At 36.5% G+C, this 21,653-nt stretch overlaps 1 protein-coding gene across 1 annotated transcript in view; it reads right to left on the bottom strand.

Annotated features, from left to right (window-relative positions):
* The window catches only part of cpxm2 (carboxypeptidase X (M14 family), member 2), a 39,388-nt gene that overhangs the window by 5,110 nt on the left and 12,625 nt on the right, over positions 1–21,653 (bottom strand). The window contains exons 4-11 of the mRNA XM_041269552.1: positions 17,698–17,837; positions 12,896–12,980; positions 10,969–11,119; positions 7,450–7,538; positions 5,061–5,184; positions 3,624–3,820; positions 2,405–2,584; positions 603–900 (exon numbers count right to left, since the gene is read on the bottom strand). Of these exons, the coding sequence (XP_041125486.1) occupies positions 603–900; positions 2,405–2,584; positions 3,624–3,820; positions 5,061–5,184; positions 7,450–7,538; positions 10,969–11,119; positions 12,896–12,980; positions 17,698–17,837 (1,264 nt within the window). The remainder of the gene's footprint in view (positions 1–602; positions 901–2,404; positions 2,585–3,623; positions 3,821–5,060; positions 5,185–7,449; positions 7,539–10,968; positions 11,120–12,895; positions 12,981–17,697; positions 17,838–21,653) is intronic.

The following is a 21,653-nucleotide window of genomic DNA, read 5'->3' as shown; positions in this document are numbered from 1 at the left end:
TGATTCTTCCCCAAGAGTAAGAAATATGTGGCTTGTGTTTTTATTGAGCTCCATTGTATGACATCAACATAATGCAAGTGTGCTTCACAATGTAAGGCAAATAGTCACTATGTTGCTGGAAGTGCTTCATTGCATGAAAAACAATGGACACAGATGATGTCTCGTGGATTCACTGTAATATTATATCCATCGGGGACATGCTTAAACGTTTAAGAGTTTAGTATATTCAGTTTGTGCCCACAGAGCGAGCATTAATACAGAAAGAGACCTAAGTAGTCCATTCACCACAAAGGTACAGCTTGCTATATACAGAAGCCCTAAAACTGTAGGGATAGATATTTTCTCACATATGTTTGTATAATAAAATTGTATAATATTTTGAATGTAGATTATGCTACATTATGGCAAAAATGGGAATTAAACTAAAAGCACTGCTCTAGTCCTTATGACATATTACTGAACAACATTTTATATTTAGTTTAGGTTGCTTACCCTTGAGCTAAGGTGCTATAATATATTGTAACCAAACTGGCTATAACTTCTTAACATAAGAATTGATAAATAATCCAAACATATATATTTAAATTATCTATATGTATTACTTCCAGCTGCTGTGTGCCAGGAGGCCCCATTGATGGTGCCATCCTCCTTGGCAAAGTCTTCAGTATGGCAGACCCGCCGGCTGGCGTCGGTCATGAGGCGGTGCGTGGAAGCGTAGGAGAAGGCGAGCCAGTTGAAGACGTGGTCGTCGGGGGTGGGAGTCTGCTCTTGCGTCTTTGACAGGGAGCGGGTCATGTCATAGGGGTACGTCACCACCAGCTCCCCCCCCTGCAGATTACCACCCAGCACGAAAGGAATCTTCTCCATCCATGCAATCATTGCCCGGGTCTCCACTGCAACCTGCAAGAAGAAAAAGGGAGATGAGGCTGATATTTAAACCTATTTTTAAATCTATTCATAAAAAGGACAAATTATATTGAGTTGGGTTGCAAGAATATATATCGTAATTAAATTATGGTCAAACATGTTGCTATTTGGATGATTTAATGTTGATTAGGGAGTTAATTAGAATGACATTGATCCTTGAAATATATTACTTACGGACAGTTGCATAGAACGTGGCACCCAGCCACACACTGTCAATTGCCGTACTGTTGTTCTTCACTTATACTTGAAGTGTGCTCTTAGCAACCACTTAAAAGTATGTTATTTGCATTCATTGCTACTGATCTTTTCTGATTTCCATTTTTTATGTTTTGCCTAATGGATTTTTAACCTCTTGGAGGGTATGTTAATATTTCAATCTATATGATGTGGTTTTATGATGTTTTTTCTTGCTCTGAGGCTTGCCTATTAAATAGAAGTGTCCACAGCAAGGGTTGTAAGCTAATTTTAAATGTTTAAAAATCCATCAGAGCTTGTTTTTTTATTATTTTTTTTATTTGTATCAATATTTTTCCCCCATATTCATTATCAATTGTCTATTCTTAATGTACTTTATTGAAAAGATTGGTATAATAAACCACATAATATTATGGTAATAACCAATGTTAAGCTTCAAGTAGTAACTGCTGGTGAAATAAGTATGAAAGTAAATGGACATATTCCATGTTATTACATATAGTTACTATATAAGGGCATGAACCATAGGTAGTTAATAATTAATTACAATGTAAATACAAGTATATAGCTATATCAATATAAATATAATAACAAAACAAAAACATTTTAGATTCTTTTTCTGTACCTATGTGAAAAAAAAAAAATCTATTAATGTTTTAAGAAAAATAAAGAAATCGGTCTATAACACCATTCATACACGCCTCCCTGTTATAATCAAATAGACTGAGACGCTTTTCTTTAAACCTGCAGCTGCATTGCTATTTTAATAGGCTTTATGAGTCACTTCTTGCTTTCAGTATAGCTGAGTGTAAAAATAGTTTACTGGGGAAAGCTTGTATTTATAGATGTTCCTTTCACAAATCGAGAACAACAAAATCACCAATGTGTGTGTATGTGTGTGTGTGTGTGTGTGTGTGTGTGTGTGTGTATATATATACATATAGATAGATAGATAGATAGATAGATAGATAGATAGATAGATAGATAGATAGATAGATAGATATAGATATAGATAGATAGATACAGACTGGTATAACTCCAGATCTGCCCAGCAACTCTGTATGCCTTTGACATGGTGTAATTATATTACTGTAGTTTGCAATGTGGTCCTGATCACAGAACTAGAATTCAATCTACAGTACGTTTGTTTCCTTTTTGATTTATAAAAAAAAAGAATCTATTAATAGTTAATGGCAAACAATGTATTCATGATGTACCAAGAGTATGAATTAAAACAATGGAAGTCCCAGGCCTCCAGCAGCATCATACTTGTTTTACTTACTGTGGTATTGTCGTACATGTACCATTCTGGAATGGGGATCTGATGATTGGGGACCTTTCTTGGAACCAACTTCTTGGCTTCTGCCTCCCAAAGGATGGAGTTGAGGTCTGGGAAATTGTGGTTGATATCGATGCCATCTTCAGTCCAGCGTCCCAGTGACCACCCTCCTAGCTCTGAGCCCTGCCAAGTGCCACAGATCCAACAGGCTAACTTTTAGTGTCTTTGGTCATCAACGCTATCAAGGTTTTCCACGCATTTACTTGAAAACTGTGCCCTGTGTAACTGGACCGCTAGGTGTAATGACCCAATATGGCCATCAGAAATGCATTGAAATAGTTTTGAGCTGTTTTGAGCTGTGCATTCTAAACCATTAAGACAGAAAATATGAGGAATTGCGTTACTGGTCAACATTTCAAATTACCACCAATAGCCACTCTGCTGCCATCTGTGCATATAGCAGACCTGCTGTGACCACCTGACAGTGGAAAAAAGAAATTAATACAATTTTTGAATAAAAGGGGAGAGAAGCCATATGTGGAAATGATTCATATGGGGAATATCTCATTGATAGCAACATATATGAAAAGCAGGTAATATCATAAACAGTCTAATCTCAGCAATGTTTTGCCTCCTAGCCAAAAAAAAAAACCCACGTTAGATCACATCACTGATGAGTATTTGTTTTCCATATACCATAATGGTGCAGTAAGTGCAAATAAAGTTGATTCCTACTTGTTAAAGAGCAACACAATACAAATCCATTAAATTTTGAGAGAAGATGCTACACAACAAAACCCTGAGAGCCACATTCACCAGCAAGAAACAACAAAGACATACTCATATATGTAGGGACTCTTGAATTAACCTTGTATCATCGACGTGTTGTTGTCTTTAGGTTGGTGTCTTTTTTGGTGTGAAATTAGCAGGTGGGTAAATAAGGGATTTTCCAAGCATGGAAACAGAATTATGCAAAGTATCATACATTGAGGAATATAATTATTTTCCAGTTTCTGCACGTGATCCGAGTTCATGGGGAAAGCAATAGCAGGAGCAGTGTATGTTCAGATATGTATTTATTTGAATTAGATACCAACAGCAAACACTGTAGTAAACCTTTTCAAACAAGTACATCAAGGACACATGCTTTGTTATTTACATTATTTCTCATTTCTAATGCAATAATCAGAACATTTCACCCACTACCCCACAGAAGACCTACCACTTCAAAGGCCTTGTCATATCCATCTGGATTCATGGAAGGCAAGAGGTGGATCCTGGTCTCCTCCACCAGGTGTTTGATCCGCAGGTTTCCAGCCAGGTACTCCTGACACATGAACTGCATCAGCAACAGCAGTAGCTCCCGACCCAGTACCTCATTGCCATGAGCACCTGCAGAGTAGCGGAACTCAGGCTCACCTGCAAAATGAACAAAGACAACTCCCATTATTCAGTGAACATGGCTACAACATTCCATTGTTCAACATGATTGTTGCATAGTCACTCATGTTAAATCATGCTGTGATGTTTTCAAAACCATGTGGTAACCCTTTACATTAAGTGTCTCTAATTGCGGTGTATTTACTCAGTAGTTACATCGGAAATATGTATACTTACACATAATTACAATGATATTATGTGCAGCTACAATGCACTTACCATGTACATCTTTTTGCGCAATATATGCAAGTACACAGTTGTATCGGAAACAGGTTTGTGTTAGGTTTAGAGTTAGGTTTAGGGTTAATGATAGGGTTAGGTTGAGAGGCTGTGTGGTCCAGTCGCAAAGGGCTTGTAACCAGGAGGTCCCTGGTTTAAATCCCGGCTCAATCACTGACTCATTGTGTGACCCTGAGCAAGTCACTTAATCTCCTTGTGCTCTGTCTTTTGGGTGAGACACTGTTGTAAGTGACTCTGCAGCTGATGCACAGTTCAGATACTCTAGTCTCTATAAGTAGCCTTGGATAAAGGCGTCTGCTAAATAAACAAATAATAATAATAATAATAATAATAATAATAATAATAATAATAATAATAATAATAATAATGCAAAGCAATTATCACAGTAAGTACACTGTAAATATGCTTAACATTATGATTATGTGTAAATACACATGTATTTACTGAGTGGCTACTACGTAAAATGTTACCAAACATGTTTTGAAATCCCATCACTTTACAGTTGAAGTTTGTATGAGTGGACCATGGTTTGGCTGTGTCTATATATCAAACATGAAATGGAATTAGATCGTAAATCACAGTTGACCATATTAATAATTAATGAAAAACAAAAAAGGCGTTAATATGATTTTAACATGATACTGTAGTCTTTTTACAACTAGTCCAAGATATTCGTCCATGCTTGTCAAAACGCCCCCTTGTTGTGTGTTGGTAACCGGGTTGCTGAGCTTTGCATCGTAGAGTAGGAATGGAAATTGTTTAGAAACACTTCAAAATTATGTAGAAGCCATTGCATATTGATGCATATTGCTAAAACGCTGGGAAAGTTTTTGGAGCTTATCCCTCAGTGCCAGTGTCACTGGCATGTTGCGGTGAGGTTAAACTGTAATCTGTCTACACTATTGCTCTATTTTTCACCAAAGTTTGGTCTAGACATAGCCATCTAAATCAGCATTCATGGCAGCACAATACTTCTTACCCAGTTCATGCTCTCCAGGGTTGTCTGAGATCTCAATAGCGTAGAGTTTCTGTCCGTTGTGGCTTTTGCCAATGTTGTAAATTCTTGTGACGTTCGGGCACATTTCATTTACGACCTTCATCAACTGTGGGACACACCAAACTGCACTTATACACAGAATTGTCTTAGAGTGGGTGAAACAGCAATTTACTGTCGACAGAGAAGTGAGGTTCATAAAAAAACAAAACATTTCACTGAAACTGAAAATAATTTTTTTCAATAGCTCCATTGTACATCCCTGTCTTTCAGCTAAAACACACTGTAACTAATAAGTAGCACCATTCATCTTTACAAAACGTGGTAACGCAAGAAGGGTATGCTAATTGATGGCATGTAATTGTTGTTACTTAGTTCTGGACAGTGGTTGGAGGTTAAGGAATTAAGGCTCCACATCACTCTTTGATAAGTCCCTGATCTTAGTATGGCTGCGTCTAGGTGTAACGAACTGCCAGCTGGCACGTGTAGATCGTCTGCTTTCTGTTGCATGTGATGAAAGTCGATTTTTTTTCATGCCTCGGACTAGGCAGTGGTCTTCATGGAAAAAGGCATTGATGTTGGTATGGGGGCTGCGGTGGGGGTTGGAGGTGCATTTAGTGCAGAAAAAAGTTTCAAGAACACAGAATATAACAAGAGTAGCACAATTATACCTTCTGACTTGTTCCTCCAGCTTACGACCATTTTCATATGCATACAAGCACATTTCAAAGAAAGAGAGCCTCAGTGCCAGTACCAATTTTCAAAAGCATTATTAATTATGACAGAAATATTTCAGTTTGGCAGAGTTTTTTTTTTTTTTTTTTGACATATATGCACATGGTTATTTTATATATATATATGTGTGTGTGTGTGTGTGTGTGTGTGTGTGTGTGTGTGTGTGTGTGTGTCAAATCCTTTTTGGGGATGCCAAAATTCTGAGTTTCCACAGATGGCAGATCATTAAAAAAAACATTGCAGTCTGGTTCTGAATCGCCTACTTCTTTTTATTGATTTATCTGGCAATGTCACTTCAGAGTTGATAGCCACTCATGGACGGTGCCTGCGTTTGCTTCCATATAATACAATGTTACACCTTCTGCAATGCTGACTGAGGCAGATTACAAGCCAGCCTTTTCTCAAGGGTGTAACCACTGCCAAAGACAATCTTAACAGCACCTGAAGTGGCAAAGATGGATAATTAATCAGGGATGAAAACACAGCTAAACAGATACTTTTACGGTATCATCCGAAGCTCATTTTGCACATTGTAGGATTTAAAATCGTATTGTGATTTCATGTGCAGGGCTAATTATTTTCAAACTTGCATCTGTGTGTAAATCTGCAGTACAAATGCAGTCGCACAGCAACAGAAGAAAGCAGCAAATGAATGAGCTGCAACAGCAAGAGTCACCCACCAGCTCACAAGTAACGGCAGTGGTCTGTGTTCATCCTTATGGAACCGACATAAGCACATTATGTTTGTAAATGTGACATACTCTACTGAGTACATTTAATTTGCTTCATAATATATACATATTTCAAAATCTATCCTCACTAAATTTAGCTATACATACATGGGTTGGGCAAAAATATCTGCCATAATATTATCCATAGGGAATAGTGCCCCCATAGGCAGCCAGAGCAGCGCTGCTCTACAAAGTGTTTAGATGGGGTGGAAATCTGCTGGTCTCTAGAGTGGCTAGTGAAGTTTTGCTGGCACTTGCCAAATAAGCATCTACTACCATTTACACAAAAAACAAAAAATGTCAGGCAGTATAGTCCATCTACATGGAACTGTATACTTAATATCGATGGTGTTTTCAACAGCTGTACAGACGTATTGGTTTTCCTACTGGCAACACATGATAAAGCCTTACACCTTACACCAATGCTGTTGACATGATCTAAAATCTATAAAATCGTTTTTTATTTGTGTTGTAGCCTCTTAAAATTATTCACAAGAAAGTAGATTCAAACCATGAACAATAACAAACAGCTGAATATGGAAAACCTTAACTTGATAGCGTGCTATTTAATATGCTTGTCTCAAATTATTGTTTGGGAAGGAACAGCATTTCATGGAAAATGTGTTATTTTTAAAGTAATCTTTCTTAACAGATGATAGCATTGGTGCTGGTACTCTGAAGGGCCCACCTGAAGCTTTGAAACTGTTAAAAACAACATGCTCACCCATGTATTTATTAACATGCTGAGAACATGATATCCTAGCATAAATGTACATTACATCTTTCTGCGTGCTTGATCCTGCGTATCTTCCTGCATACATTGTTAGTGTGTGTGATAGTGATGGCTTGTTTATCTCAATCTCCTAATTTTCCCCTTTGCAGGTGTGCTCTGAGGGCTGTGCACCTACCTGCCTCATTTCTTTGTAGCTGTGGTGTTTGAAGTCCAGCTTGTCTGTGGTTGTGATCTCATTCCTTCTGTGGTAATAATTATTAGGGTCTGTGGAAACAAGGTCAAAGGGGGCAGCATGTTCAGCCTTTGCTTTCAGATGTTTGAAGAACTAAGAAAATAAGTTTAATAAAAAGCAGAACTTGTTTAATAGCTGTTATTGTTTTTCATACTCTGGCTGTATCTTCGTTTTTAATTCATGCTGCAGCTTTGAATCAAAGCCCTGCTGTTTGTTTTCAATTGGTAACCAAGCCTTTCCCTTACAAAAAGGGAATATATTATCAGTGTATTGGTCTGAAGAAAACATTATAGGTACCATCAGCAGAACGCATCGGTACTGCAATGGACAGTTGTTTGTCAAAGAAAGAAAATATGACACAGTGGCACCGTGCTACCATTGCCCATTAGCTTAGAATCACTGAATTGTTGTGTGATGCAGTGCTGTTAAAGAGTCTGCCCCCCCGTCGGTGAGATGAGATGAGGATAAAAGCTATCTGACCATGAATGCCCGGCTCATTTGCATAGTGGTTAAGTGCTTCAATGAAAAAAACAAAAAAAACAGACATATTTTGAATGTAGTAGGGAGAAATTAAAACACGTCAGTGGTTCAGTACTTGTTGGCAGACCGGCAGTGGAAACATTCGGTGCATGCAGTCGCTGGCAGGGCTGCTCTTGCAAAGAAAATTGCTTTGAGCACAAAATGTCATTGCCATCTTCTTCTTTTTATTAAGCTGCATGTAAATCTCCCAACTGGTCCATACTGTACTGAAGTTGCACGGACTGCTATGCAACTGCTTCCTTATGGGCTATTCCATTCTGAAGCATATTGTTTTTATTTGAATGCTATTAATAGAAGATATTGGTGGACTAACAACATCCCAAGACAACATAGCTAAGCAAGAGAATGGGCCTCTATTCTGACACAAGCATTTAAAATTCACTTGCAGATGTTCCATTGTATTCATCAAAACATTGCAGAACCAAGACTCAATCAAAAACAAAACAGACCAAGTAAACAAATGACAAGGTTTGTAACACGTTGAGTATTGTTTTTTAACTCCAGCAACACATGCAGCACTATGTACTGAACAGCAGAGTTCTCAGACAGTCTCCTAGGCTGTATGGATGCAGAGTCTTGCACTCTTACTAGTTATTTCATCCCTTTGCCTACTGGAAACTGACAGTACAGTGAGGCTTCCCCTTTTAGTATTACCAACAGCAAGGAGCCAACAGAAGTCTTCCCGTTTCATGAAGAAGCCAAAAAGTGATGTAAAAAAAAAAAAAAAAAAAAAAAAACATGGGTAAGGCATAAATTCAAAGGGTTAAAAGGAGCTAAACTGTTCCAGCATGATTACGAAGCCACACAGGTGATAGTGCCACAAATTGAAACAATTAAATTAATTATCTTTTCAGGCAGAGTATGGCAGCTTTCTCAGGAATTAGAAAGCACAGTGCAGAGACTGCAAAGTCTTGCCAAAGAAAGGTATAAATATTACACACTATGCTTCTCACTCTCCACTGAAAAGCATTTTACTCACACAGAAGATGATAACGCCCAGCACTAAAAATATAATTTGCAAACAAGCTGCGAGACAGTTAGACTGTGGCTTTTCTCTGTTGTTTAAACTGGCTGCACCCACACTGCACATGCAGTACAATTTGTATGTATCGTCACAACTGCCTTTTACAACTGGTGCCAAAGGAAAAATCATTTTATATATTTGTTGCATGTACGGAATGGGTTACCATACCATCTTGTTGCGGTTCCCTTAGAGTGGACTACACAAAGTTCGAGGATCAACTGGCTACTCGGAATTGCACAAGCATTGATAGGCCGAATAGTCTTCACACTCGCAACTCTATTTGTTCTTTTGACCAAAAGGTGTCTTGCAGTTTCAGATGGGAAGCCTGTCTGGTTTTACAACTCATTTACAAGGGTGCCTTTGTGCTGACATGTCTGTCCTACAGCTACTGTCATGGGATTGTAATGTAGAGTATATACATATAACAACCAACAGCAAGACATGAGTGTGGGGACCTGAGTCCCAAGAACCCTAGCCTCTCAAAGCCAATGGTTATTTATACATTGCTCCAAACACCTGACCAGATTGTACTAGCAAATAAAGAAATTTGCAACCAGAGGCACTTTTCGACAGGGAGTGACTCCAGTGGAGTACTATAGCTACAATAACAAACAGCAGTGAATAAAACATACTATAATAATAATAATAAATAATAATAATATAATAATAATAATAATAATAATAATAATAATATAAATTCTGACATTCAGGCAACAAACAGATTAAATCAACTGAAAAACATTCTGATTAAATATTGCATGGCAAGCTTATACTGAAACAAAGCAAATGTATTTAAGACACTGCTACAGCACCCTATTTGCATTTGGATAAAGGGCTAGATTAGCTGTTCCAATAAATCCTCTTACTTAAATAGAGAAAACAGTTTGTTCAAATTAAATCCACGTGGCTCTTAATACCAGTATTGTGTAATTCAAGTGAACAGCACAGTTTCCAACATTAATAATAAAAATTCCACGCTATTAGACAGAAGGTAACGGGTGACTTACTAAACTTACTTAACAGGTGTGTATTCTAACCTTTAAACCCAGTGGGAAACATGTCTAGGTTTTTGTGTGTTTCTTAACACTAATGTCCACCCAGCTTCTGAAAAGACTCCTTAATGCTGGTTGTTAGGAAGCGCAGTAGGAAAACATATGAGTGTTGTACAGGCTCCAGTGCACAGTGCTTCACCTATGGGCAGAGAGCAACGTTAATAATTGTCTCCACCTCACTCCTACACTATCAGCATTGAGGAGTACTTCTGGAATACAGTAGTTAGTAAGCTGGCAATTAATGATCTAAGCAGAAACCACAACAGTGAATGATACAGAAAACATAGAACATGATATTAAACAGGTCATTAAATATTAGAGAAGATATAAAAATCCCTTTAAAGTTGACCCATCATGACTTATCAAATCATTCGGGTATAAAATAGAGTTATTAAAGAGCATTTCACCTGAATTTATTATCAGTTGTGCTGTCTCAAAACTCTTCCAACAGTTCTTCTGTTGAAATAATTACACTAAGACTTCCTTGATCAGATTAGATTTCATTACTGATGCTTTTTGCAACTTTAGCTGCAATACAAAAATTAAATAAAAAAATAAAGCTGTGTAATAATTAATAGCATGCAGGACAGAAAACACCCTTAGAAAAGAAAAAAAAAAAAAAACAAATTTAATTTGGGGAATTATATTTTTCAAACACACAGTATGATAATTGTTTAATTTCAAATGCTGTAAGCATTGGAAAGCTTGGAATTGCCAGTAGAACCCATTTATCGTTCACAGTGTAAGGATATATAATATTGTTATTGAAGCAGTCAGGCACTACAGTGAGCTGATTTCATTACCTGGTATTCAGCCTTCCCTCCCTATTTATTTAAAGACAAATACCTGGCATGGGGCAGCCCAGAATCTCCACTCTCATGCAGATGCTGCCAGCCTCGTGCCAGGACTGAGGGTTTACACGGATATAGCGGCCAACCATCGCAACCGGGAACTCATTCAATACAGGAATTTCCTTCTCCGTGTTGCCAGGAAAAATCTATCGAGAGACACAATTAAACAGTGAGTAAGTGATTAGAACATTGTGTGTGTGTGTGTGTGTGTGTGTGTTGTGTATATATATATATATATATATATATATATATATATATATATATATATATATATATATATATATATTATATATATATATATATATATCTATATTATTATATATATATATATATATATATTATTAATAAGTTGGGTTTGATGTTTATATACAGGTTGCGTCATTTTCTGTTTCAGTATTCACTTGAAAACTATGATTAGCATTGTTGGAGCTCTCAGAAGCATGTCTACGTTCTAATTACATTAGGTAATCATTAACCTGGCACACCCGCAGACCCCTGTCTCTAGTGGAAGTCAGAAATACCATACATTTGCTCTATTTGCCATTTCTTAATTTCACCTGTTGCCATGGTGTTAAGCCATGATGCTACAGCATCACTGGACTGTATGAGTTCTGCAGCAGGATAAACTCAAGAGTTACTTTAGTCTGGCCGAAAAACAAACAAAACTGAATCGTGCATAGTTCAAAACTTAATCCCTAAATATGCAGTAAGGTATACTTTACCAATATTATTAAACTTAAATGACTTTACTATTGTTATTATTATTATTGTTATTCATTCTTAACCCTATCTAAAAGTAAATACATACATTAAAACAGTACTGATCCATTGCATCTGCATAGAGGTTGGGGAAATTACAGTCAAATTCTGGACAACATTTTTACCCTTTACTGCTTTACAGGTTAATTACTACAATTTGATTCCATAATTCAGCATGCCTAGATATTGCGCTATTCCGATAAGTGAAGCTATTATTGGAAAGAGACTCAAGCAAAGAAAACATGCATGTCTAATTGGTGTTGTACATCCTGAGACTTAAAAGTGAAGACAAAGTATGCTGCTTGAGAAAGGTACTGTACAGTTTAGCTGCACTGTGGCTGCTATTGAGGACTTTGCCAGCACTTAGTGGTCTCTATCAAGCATTCCAGTTGTTTGCATTGTCAGTTTCATACAGTTTGTTTCCACATTTGTTGTCAATTGGGAGTATGATTCAATTAATTTGCAGGCATATGAGAAACATCCAAAAAAAAAACCTGATTCACGGTAGAATTCCAAACCAATTCCAAAACGCCAGTGTGAAATCAAATGCACCTGGGGAATTAACTACATTGAAATTCTGTATAGTGTACATACCATGTCTTTCCAATTCATAAGATCTTTGTTCAGCATGTGTTTACGTATAATGTAACAGTTCTGTCTCTAATGCAGTTGGTAGAATGGATATATATTTAGCAGTAGTTTTCTGGCAACATATTTTAATAGAAGTCACATACCTTGTGGAAGTGCTCCAGCCAAACTGGCTTCAGTTCACTTGCAAACAAAACTGTAAAATGTTGTTTAGGTATATGTTCTCTGGGAAATTAACCATATATAAAATTACCCTTATATCAGGTGCTTTGGCTGTATCGTAATGCTCCTTTTCCTACCTAGTCTCTAGTATTTATTTGCCATCTGTGTTGTGGTGCTTTTTGTTGTTGTTTGTGTGCTGCAGCAAAAACAATGTGGTTTTACAGAAAACTGATCAAGAAGACCTAGCAGACTTTGCTAAGACGAATGCCCTTTCACAGGTCAATTTCTATCAGATATCCCTAATTAACTCTCTATGGTTCTTTAGAAATGCACAGAGTATGTCTGACGCACAATTCTCAGCTTGCAGTTTCTTTACATGCGAAGGGGATTATTACTTAAACTTCACTGCTCACCACGTCCTCCAATCCATCTGTAATTGTTACCCATGTGTGGCTGTCGTTGCTCACCATGACCCGGTATGACTTCACCCAATCACTCCTGAAACAGAACACAGCAGCTGAGATATACACTCTCTACATGGGATGAGGAGACCCTTAATAAATGCTTTTAATAAATTAGACTTGCATTAAAATACACTGGTTTCGGTTTTTTGTTTGTTTGTTTTTTTTTTAAGGGGGTAAAAGTAGTGAAATGTGATTACATTACAGGCCATTCTCCAGACTAAAATATTGCAAACAGCACAATGATCATTGTTATATATTTGAAATGGGGAACACTTTAAATGAAATGTCTCTAATTCCTGTGTATTTACTTAGTAGTTACTTAGTAAGTACATGTGCACATATGCATACAATGTTATTATGTATAGTTACATAATATATGTAAGTACACAATTATATTAGAAAAGGATTAGGGTTAAGCTTACACAATGCATAAAGATTTACACATGTAGTACATTGTAACTATGCATAAGTACTTACTGTATTTACTAACTACCGCCAACTACTATGTAAATACACAGTAATTAGAGACAATTAACGTAAAGTGTTGAAAATTGAAGTTTCCTTTCAGGGGCATTGATTGTTATAAGATTGAATTGTTGAGAAGTTCAAATATACTCAGCCACAAGTTACTGAAACAAAACCTGGTTCTTAATTAATTGAGCACAGGGATGAAAACTTGCCTGGAGCTCAGATTAGATCGTCTTTGAAATGATAGCTCAACTATACTCAGGTGACTCAGTTTCACATAGTAGTGACTGTTGAGTTAATGGGTTCCATATTACTAAGCAAGAGCTACATGCATCAAACTAATAACTGGAAAATAAAATAAAAGAATAGAACATTTTCAGCATGTTAAAACCATTAGCTGTATCTAGCTAAATGTAGTAGCTTGATATAGTAATGTATATCTTATCAGTACAGTGTAGACCACGTAATGGAATGACTGGCTAATTCAATCAACAGCACAGTGTAATCAAAATGTGCTTTTCCATTTGCTGTTCAAACAATACAAAACCTTCCGTTTTATTTTCGATTGCTTTATTGTATCAAAAAGGTACACAAATATGATCATTTTAACAGGTTTTCACAGTACCAGAGAATGGTAGTATAGTCAAAATAGGGGGCTGAAAAATGACTGTCTTACCTCAATCAGCAGAAATATGGGCCAAAAATAAAAAATTTAGATTTTGAATAATTGACAATATGATGCACCGGAACACTGTTAAAATGTTATTTCCATGCTAGTTACCCTTATAACGCTTTTATCTAGCTTTCTTGGCAATGCCAGCATGACATATGACTCATTCAACAGTCGATAGATATGCACAGATTACATGTTAGCGACTTCTTTCATGGAGAGTGCTGCTGGAATATACTTCTTTAAAAGGAAACAGAAATAAAATGAAGGAATTCTACCTGGCTGGGAAAATGAAAGCTAAGACTAATATTTTTTAACAGCCTAACAGAGCTCTACCTCTCTAGCTGCTGTTGACTCAAGTGATGATCACACGTTACTGGCCCTCACTGTGGCGTGAGAGATGTCGAGTTCTTGAGCTGGTTTATCTGTACTCAGTGTGGCTTTTAACAGGACAGGATAGCTCTAGCACCCAGGAATGCTTCCAGCATGTCTCAATGGTGTTGGTTGGCAACTAATGTTGTTTGACTGTGTGGACTCAATTGGCTGACATTATAATTATATTGCTGATTATATTTCACTTTGGGTAATTAAACATATGCTGTGCAATACCAAGAGCTGTAATTCTTTTGTATATCTTTTCTTTTCTTAAATTATTAGGGTTTAAATGCCTGAAATGAGATACTCATAACAGTCAATTATAAATTAAAATAGATAGATAGATAGATAGATAGATAGATAGATAGATAGATAGATAGATAGATAGATAGATAGATTTAGAAATGTGTACTTGGTTTGTGTGTGTGTGTGTGTGTGTGTGTGTATGTTTTGGACCTCAATCAAGTAAATTAATTGAAATTCATCAATTAAGTCAATTATTTTAAAGCCCTATTATGTGGAGTCTCCAGTCTACAGTATGTTATTTTCAGTACTGGAATCTGAACTATTCTCACCAAAAACATTCACTAAAACAATTGTACTCAGATGCGCATTAACAAATATAATCAAATGAGATGTACACACCCAAAGTGTCTTTGCAGGCATAAGAGCCAGCCCTATCTAGTGTCTGCCACTTTCACTCATGTTTCAACGCCAAGTACATCATTTCATCCAGATTGGTATTTTTACCATTGAATAGAGATGCTGTGAGTTCAGACCTATTCAGATGTAAGCAAAGTTATTTTAAGGTATACTAATATAGCAGATCTATTGGTGTATGAACATCCCAGACAGTTGGCATATAGAAAGTCTGGCAGTACTGACTGAAAACAGTTATAAGTATGAACTTCAGAATACAATTAAAATAAAACTGTAATATGCCTTTAAAGCTACTGATATTGTGTCTGTTTCCACTGGCCCACTGAAGACTCCATTCTCTTTCACAGTGTGTGCTGAGCCAGCTCGGGCCAGGCTCTCCTTTGTCTCTTTTCAAAGACTGTACCTTATAATACAAAAAACACAAAGACCCTTGTAAATAATTCAAGCTAAATGCTGTGTCACTGTACTCCATTTTGAGCTGCAGGGTGCATTCTTATCAGATCTTCTAAGGCATTCATATTTTATGGTGGTGATTCAACCCAGTATGTGCCACTAATTCAAAGCTGCCTGAAGGTATTGTAGTGCACTGAATGAATGCACTGGGGGACTTTCTATACAGAATTATACTAATGTATTTGAGTGCATTACATTGAATTGCAATGGAAGAATTGTGCAGGCTGCTCCCTAATGCAGGCAGGTACGTTATTTGATAAACCTACTAGCTAGGCTGCTAAAATCTAAACTGTGGGTGAACTCCAGCTTCTGTTTTCTTTCCTCAATGACAATTAGTTAGGATTGTTCTATTTTTTTTTGTTGACAGATTATTGTTCCCGGGAGCATTAGGCCCAATGTGCAGTTATTTCTGTCCACCTCTATAACTGAAATTTTGTATAGAAATGTTCGATTTACAAACTCACCACTGGCACCATTGTAGTGGTTGTCCACCCCTAGTGGAGATTTCTAAAACCACCTAACTTAGAAAAATCAGTTTTTAGGTGATTTAAAAAGGATATGTTCAGTAAGCCTGGTAAAAATAAAAAAATAAATAAAAATCAGAGATCAGAAACATCAATTGAAAAATGTACATAACTGATTTTTTTAAATAGGTAATAAAGTCAAGTCTTTAAGGCTAGAAACTGCGCAGAAGATATCAGTCATTCCCCTCATCTGGATCTCTTCATTCCAAGTTATTCAAGTGCAGGCGCCACGTATGCAAATCTTCATCTGAATTTAACAAGGTAGAAGAATGACGGGCCCCTTTCTAAAATGTAATGACCTTTGCATATCAAATCCTCAAAGAGAGTCTCTGGGAGTGTTGCTCTCAACCAAAATCAATTAACCTTTAGCTGTGACTTTCATCAGGCTAAGCTGAATAGATAGGCAGTAGTATTGCATATCTCGTTTAATGTAAAATTAAGAGCTGCTACTGTCACATATTGCCCTGGTCTCATAATGACGCATTACAATGCTCCTTTTAAAGAACATTTTTACAGCTAACTGCAGGAAGCGGAAGATCCCAAATTAGCATAACATGACATGCATTTACCAAGACCTATTATAATATATAATATATATATATATATATATATATATATATATTATATATATATGATATATATAATATAGTAGTGAATGTGTAAAAAAGACTGCAATTCTCTGTAATTTCTAAAGATTTTGTTTAAAGGGGTTACCTGAAAAATCCAACATGGTGCCGAATCGTTCATGTTTAAAGATTGTTCTGTGCATGTACCATGCTGTGAAAGTGTGAATACAGAATATCTGGAGAATCTTTATGAGCTAAATAGTGTGAGGTGCTGCGCCAGAACATTCTCACTTACTGTTGCTGTGTGTTTTCTGCAATACTGATATTATTCTTGAACACAATCATCTCACTTGGACAGTTACAGCCACATGACAGACACTGGGTCATTCAACAGCTTGCATTACTCTCGTCACACTTACAGTATGTGTAAATTGTTCTATATCTGCTTCTGTAAATGGATACTGGGAAAGTAAATGATTCCCTGAGTGATGTCTGATCATCTGATTACATGAGTTATAATAAACAAGCTTTGTGTGGCACATTTTACTTGTATGTTTTGTACTGTGTTTTATTTTGCCTTTTGTACAGTCTTTTGTATGTGTCCTCTGTGTGTTACCATCATTGGTAGCATCATATGACCTGTTTGTTTACTTTCTGTTTTGTGTTTAATAAATCCTGCAAGCCTGTGCTGGCGTTTCAACTCCCATGTCTCTCTGTCTTGCAACACATGTGACACGAGTACCTTGTCACAACATCGTCTGAATGTTGATCAATGTGAAGGAATCTTCATAAAAGTACTATATATTGATGTTCAGTTCAAATTAGTTGTTTTGTCATTATTCTGATACAGAAAAATGCCGAACCTTATTATAGTGAACACCCTGATATAACAAACATTTCTACAGGTCCCACGGGGTTCGTTATAGTGAAGTTAGCACATATATATATCAACCATGATTACCTTCTAAAAGTAACAAGTAAAACTCTGCAACTGTTTTTGCTGTGTTTTTTTTTTTTTTTTTTTTAGGTACTCACGACCACAGGGAATTCCTGCCTTGTGTGATGACTCCAGTGAACTTGGTTAGTCTTCTAGCATCCACCTCAAACCACTGCAGAGGGTCATTCCTCCCTGCACACCAGGCCCCGTCATAGAAGTCATCCTCATAGATACCAGCCTGAAAGAGAGACTAAGTTAATCCATCCCATGCATATATAAATAATGGCCATGTCAAGAGTCCTGACACAGGTTTACTGTTACAACTGTAGTATGCCCTATATGACAGTGCATTTGAACCCAGAGAAAGACAAAGAGGTCCAAACATTGCTTTAATCTAATTGAGATGATGCATTTAGGCATAGTATAACGATAGAATGCAGATTGATTTCTCTGTTTTGGAGTTTAAAGTTGAAATGTCCAATAGCTGTATGACAGGAATAAGCACAGTTGGTAATGCACTTGTCGTATAGGCCAATTGGGGATTATAGACATCAAAAGCAGAGAGGAACCCTGAAGCTGTAGTCCATTATTTCCTTGAGATAATTAAACATGACTGCCATAGCAATGTGGAGGTTTGCGGGCTGACAGGTTTTGATTGCTATAAGCCCCCTAGTGGCCAGATTAGCACACCACCACTTCTTGGGTAAAGCTAAAACTAATGTTTTTGCAATTTCTCCTCAAGCAGAACTGGCATGCTTTTGCTTTTAAGAGTAACTGTTAGTTGCAGCTTCCTGTTACGTCTGGTTACTTCCCTGGGGACACTCAAGCTAAGTTCTAATTTAGGGCAGTATGTCATATAAACCCAAAGACTTCTAAAATGAACACAGTTTATTCTGAGGGGCTTATTTCATACTACAAAAAACGGACTCAAACTGTGTAACCGAGTCAAATCTGGAGTTATGAGTTTGAGCCCCCTGGCACCAGTCAAAATATTAGCAGCAGGAACACAATCCAGAACATTCACACAAAAGCCTGGATGGTGTCACAAATGAACCTAACACCTGTGTTCCCTTGTACAAGGTGCAGTCACCTGTTTTGAGTAAGTTTTTTGTCTCTTTGATAGAAACTAGTTTACTTTATTTGAAGTCTTCCCACTGATGATGGGAATGGGACTGTAGAGATGGAAGCTCCGCTAGCAAGATTGAAGTTTATGCAGGTATCAGGCTTTTAAAGACAGACTCACTGTGAACAGAAACTAACCCCAGACTGTGACAGCTACTCGAAGCAGGCTGATCTTTGGGATGCAAATTGAACATCTGTGAAACTGCATGTGTGTTAAAATGTTGTAATAACTGTACTGTGTTTTAAATATTATAAAGCCAGCAAAAATACTAAACAAATTGTTAAAACACTGTTCATACAAAAAGTTATAATATACTCTGTATTAACCAATAGTTATTTTAGAACATTCTATATTCCTGTTTATTCTGTTATAAGAGTAAAAAATACTATTGTATCTTTCTAAGTCTGAGTAAAAAGGGAGCTAGGTTGGGGTCACACTGACCAAGAAACACCTGTGAAATGAGAGAAGCTTGTTTTTGTCTGAGCTACTGGTGTCAAGGCTTATACCTTGAGCAGAAAGGCAGGCGCGAGCATCAAGTTTCTTATTTAGAAAAAAGTAGTAAGCTTGATCTGAAAATAGTCTTTATGCTAAATATAATATAAGTGGAAATGTTTTATTATAATAGAAGAAATGCAAGAGTTTGAAACTAAGAGAATATAGTTCAGAAATGAACTTAAAGTAAAAAACTTCAGTCATGCACAATGGTGCCAGTGTGTGTCAGGAATATAGTAGGATTTGCAAAGAGAATGTAATTAATTTGTTAACCTTGTCTTTGCATGAAATTTAATGGTACCAGGCAGGGGGTAATTGAAGAAAATAACTAATGCAAGTTTTAAAGTTTGGGGAGGTTGAAATCCAAGGTTAATATAATGAGTGATCTTTTATAAGAAATACTTCTTGGTACAGGAAAGGGGAGTCAGTGGTGAGCTATATATATATATGGCTTCGTTAAATCATAGAAATTAATGAAGACCTGATAAAAACAAGTGAGGGGGAGCCATAGCAAAGGACAATGTTATGCCATACATCTGAGAAAATGCTTAATTTTCTATTAATGATGGGTGACCTCGACAGAGAAGCAGGTGGTTCGGAACTTGCCTGAACAGGATTTTTGTAAAAAACAGAGAGAGAGAAGTTTAGTTTAAAGCATTGAACAGCTGTAATGGGACTGTTATATTTTGACTATGTTCTTGATAAACTGGATTTAAGTGAAAATGATTGGATATATAATTGCAGACTTTAGAATATGAGCCTTCTACCCGCCTTTATCCAATATGTTATAGTTAATTGCTAAACCACACCTAATGAAGTCAATCTATTAAGGAGGATGCTTTTTGATGTTAAAAGGGAAATATATATTTTAACCCAGGATTAGAATACTTAAACCAAAGTAGGTGTTATATATTAAACACATCTTTATATATGTATTCTTCATATATTTGCACTGTATTCACTTACATGTTATGTTCAGGAACTCCCTGGTACCAAAAAAAAGAATAACATCAGTTCAAAAGTTCACCTTACACATTCTGGAGATGTAGAAGAGGTGGACTAGGGGATGATGGCCAATTGATCTCATAGGAGTTACCGGATGTTTTGAAAATGTTATTAACTTGAAGGACAAGTGCTGTTAAGGCAGATTAATGTTTGAGATTTAAAAAGCGAAGCAAAAACTCTACAAAAACCGGAGGTAAAATCCTAGTCAAGTACTATTCAACTTGCTAACTACAAGCTGATGTAATCCATGCTCTGAAGATCTCTGATCAAGCTGATTGCTATTGGTGTCGTCTTTGCCTTTGAAGACAGTTATTGTCCTTACATTATATTTTACACTCCATATATATTTTTGGGAGGTAAGAACTATTTTGAATTTATATCTCTTTTATATTGATGCATTACTATAAGGTGTAGGTTTTATACTTTAGCTGTGGAGAAAGGAAATATTGGATGCTTTATGATTTAGCTGTGGGCTTTTTTTTAGCTTTATGCATGCATAGCTTAAGGGCAAAACATGTTATAACCATAAACATATTGAATTAATTGATGCTATTATATCTGTTAAGGCACTGGACCTCCCAGATTGCCTGTCAGTTGGGATTCGACAGTAGTCTGTAACTACTCAATCAATTTTTAAGCATTTAATAAACTGAAGGAGTGCTGATACTACTCTGATTCATTAAAACTTAAAATCGAATGAGTCTGTGTGAGCTTCTTGATTATTAACATTGCAAACCCAGTGCACGAACGATCCACTTACAAGAGTCCTAAACATCTCTATGCCCTCCTGAGTTTAAGAATTTGCTTAGAGTATATATATATATGAATCTGACAACAGTGACCTCTATGTCAGCAGTAGGGTAAACTCTGTTCCAAAAGCAGTTTTTAATTAAAATGTTAGTGCAGAATTCAACTTAACTCTTAAATCTGGGGGAAAACACTGGCACCAAATGATGTGATTTAAGCTGGTGTCAAGACCCCACAAGCAACAGTTAAGTTGCAGGAAACTTCCAGTCTTTGAAGCCTCACCTTCATTTAGATAAGCAGCCAGTGACAGAATAAGACAGAATATGGGGGTGTGTGAAATTTTAATTCATATTCTGTAAAAATAATACCTACAGCTATTATATTCCACAATGACGTGTCATGTAATAAAAAAAAAAAAAAAAATACAATTTGCACTTGACAAATTAAATTCCTACTTCCAGGCCCCAAGGAATCCTTCTTAAATAGTTTTTCTAGAATAATGACTGTCATGGTAAAAATATATCGGAATAGATACTAATCTGCAATGTACTGTTCCATAATATATCTTCAAAACAAAACCCTTTTCACAGAACTAAGCCTACATATTCCCTGCACTGCAATTAAGTATTCTTTCTGATAGAAAACAGTAAATAAAACATGTAACTCTCCTGTTTGAAGAAGGCGGCA

Source organism: Polyodon spathula, chromosome 13 (assembly GCF_017654505.1).
Source record: "Polyodon spathula isolate WHYD16114869_AA chromosome 13, ASM1765450v1, whole genome shotgun sequence".
Taxonomy (NCBI): Eukaryota; Metazoa; Chordata; class Actinopteri; order Acipenseriformes; family Polyodontidae; genus Polyodon; species Polyodon spathula.
Note: the sequence above shows the minus strand (reverse complement) of the source record. Positions and strands in the feature narration are given on the sequence as shown.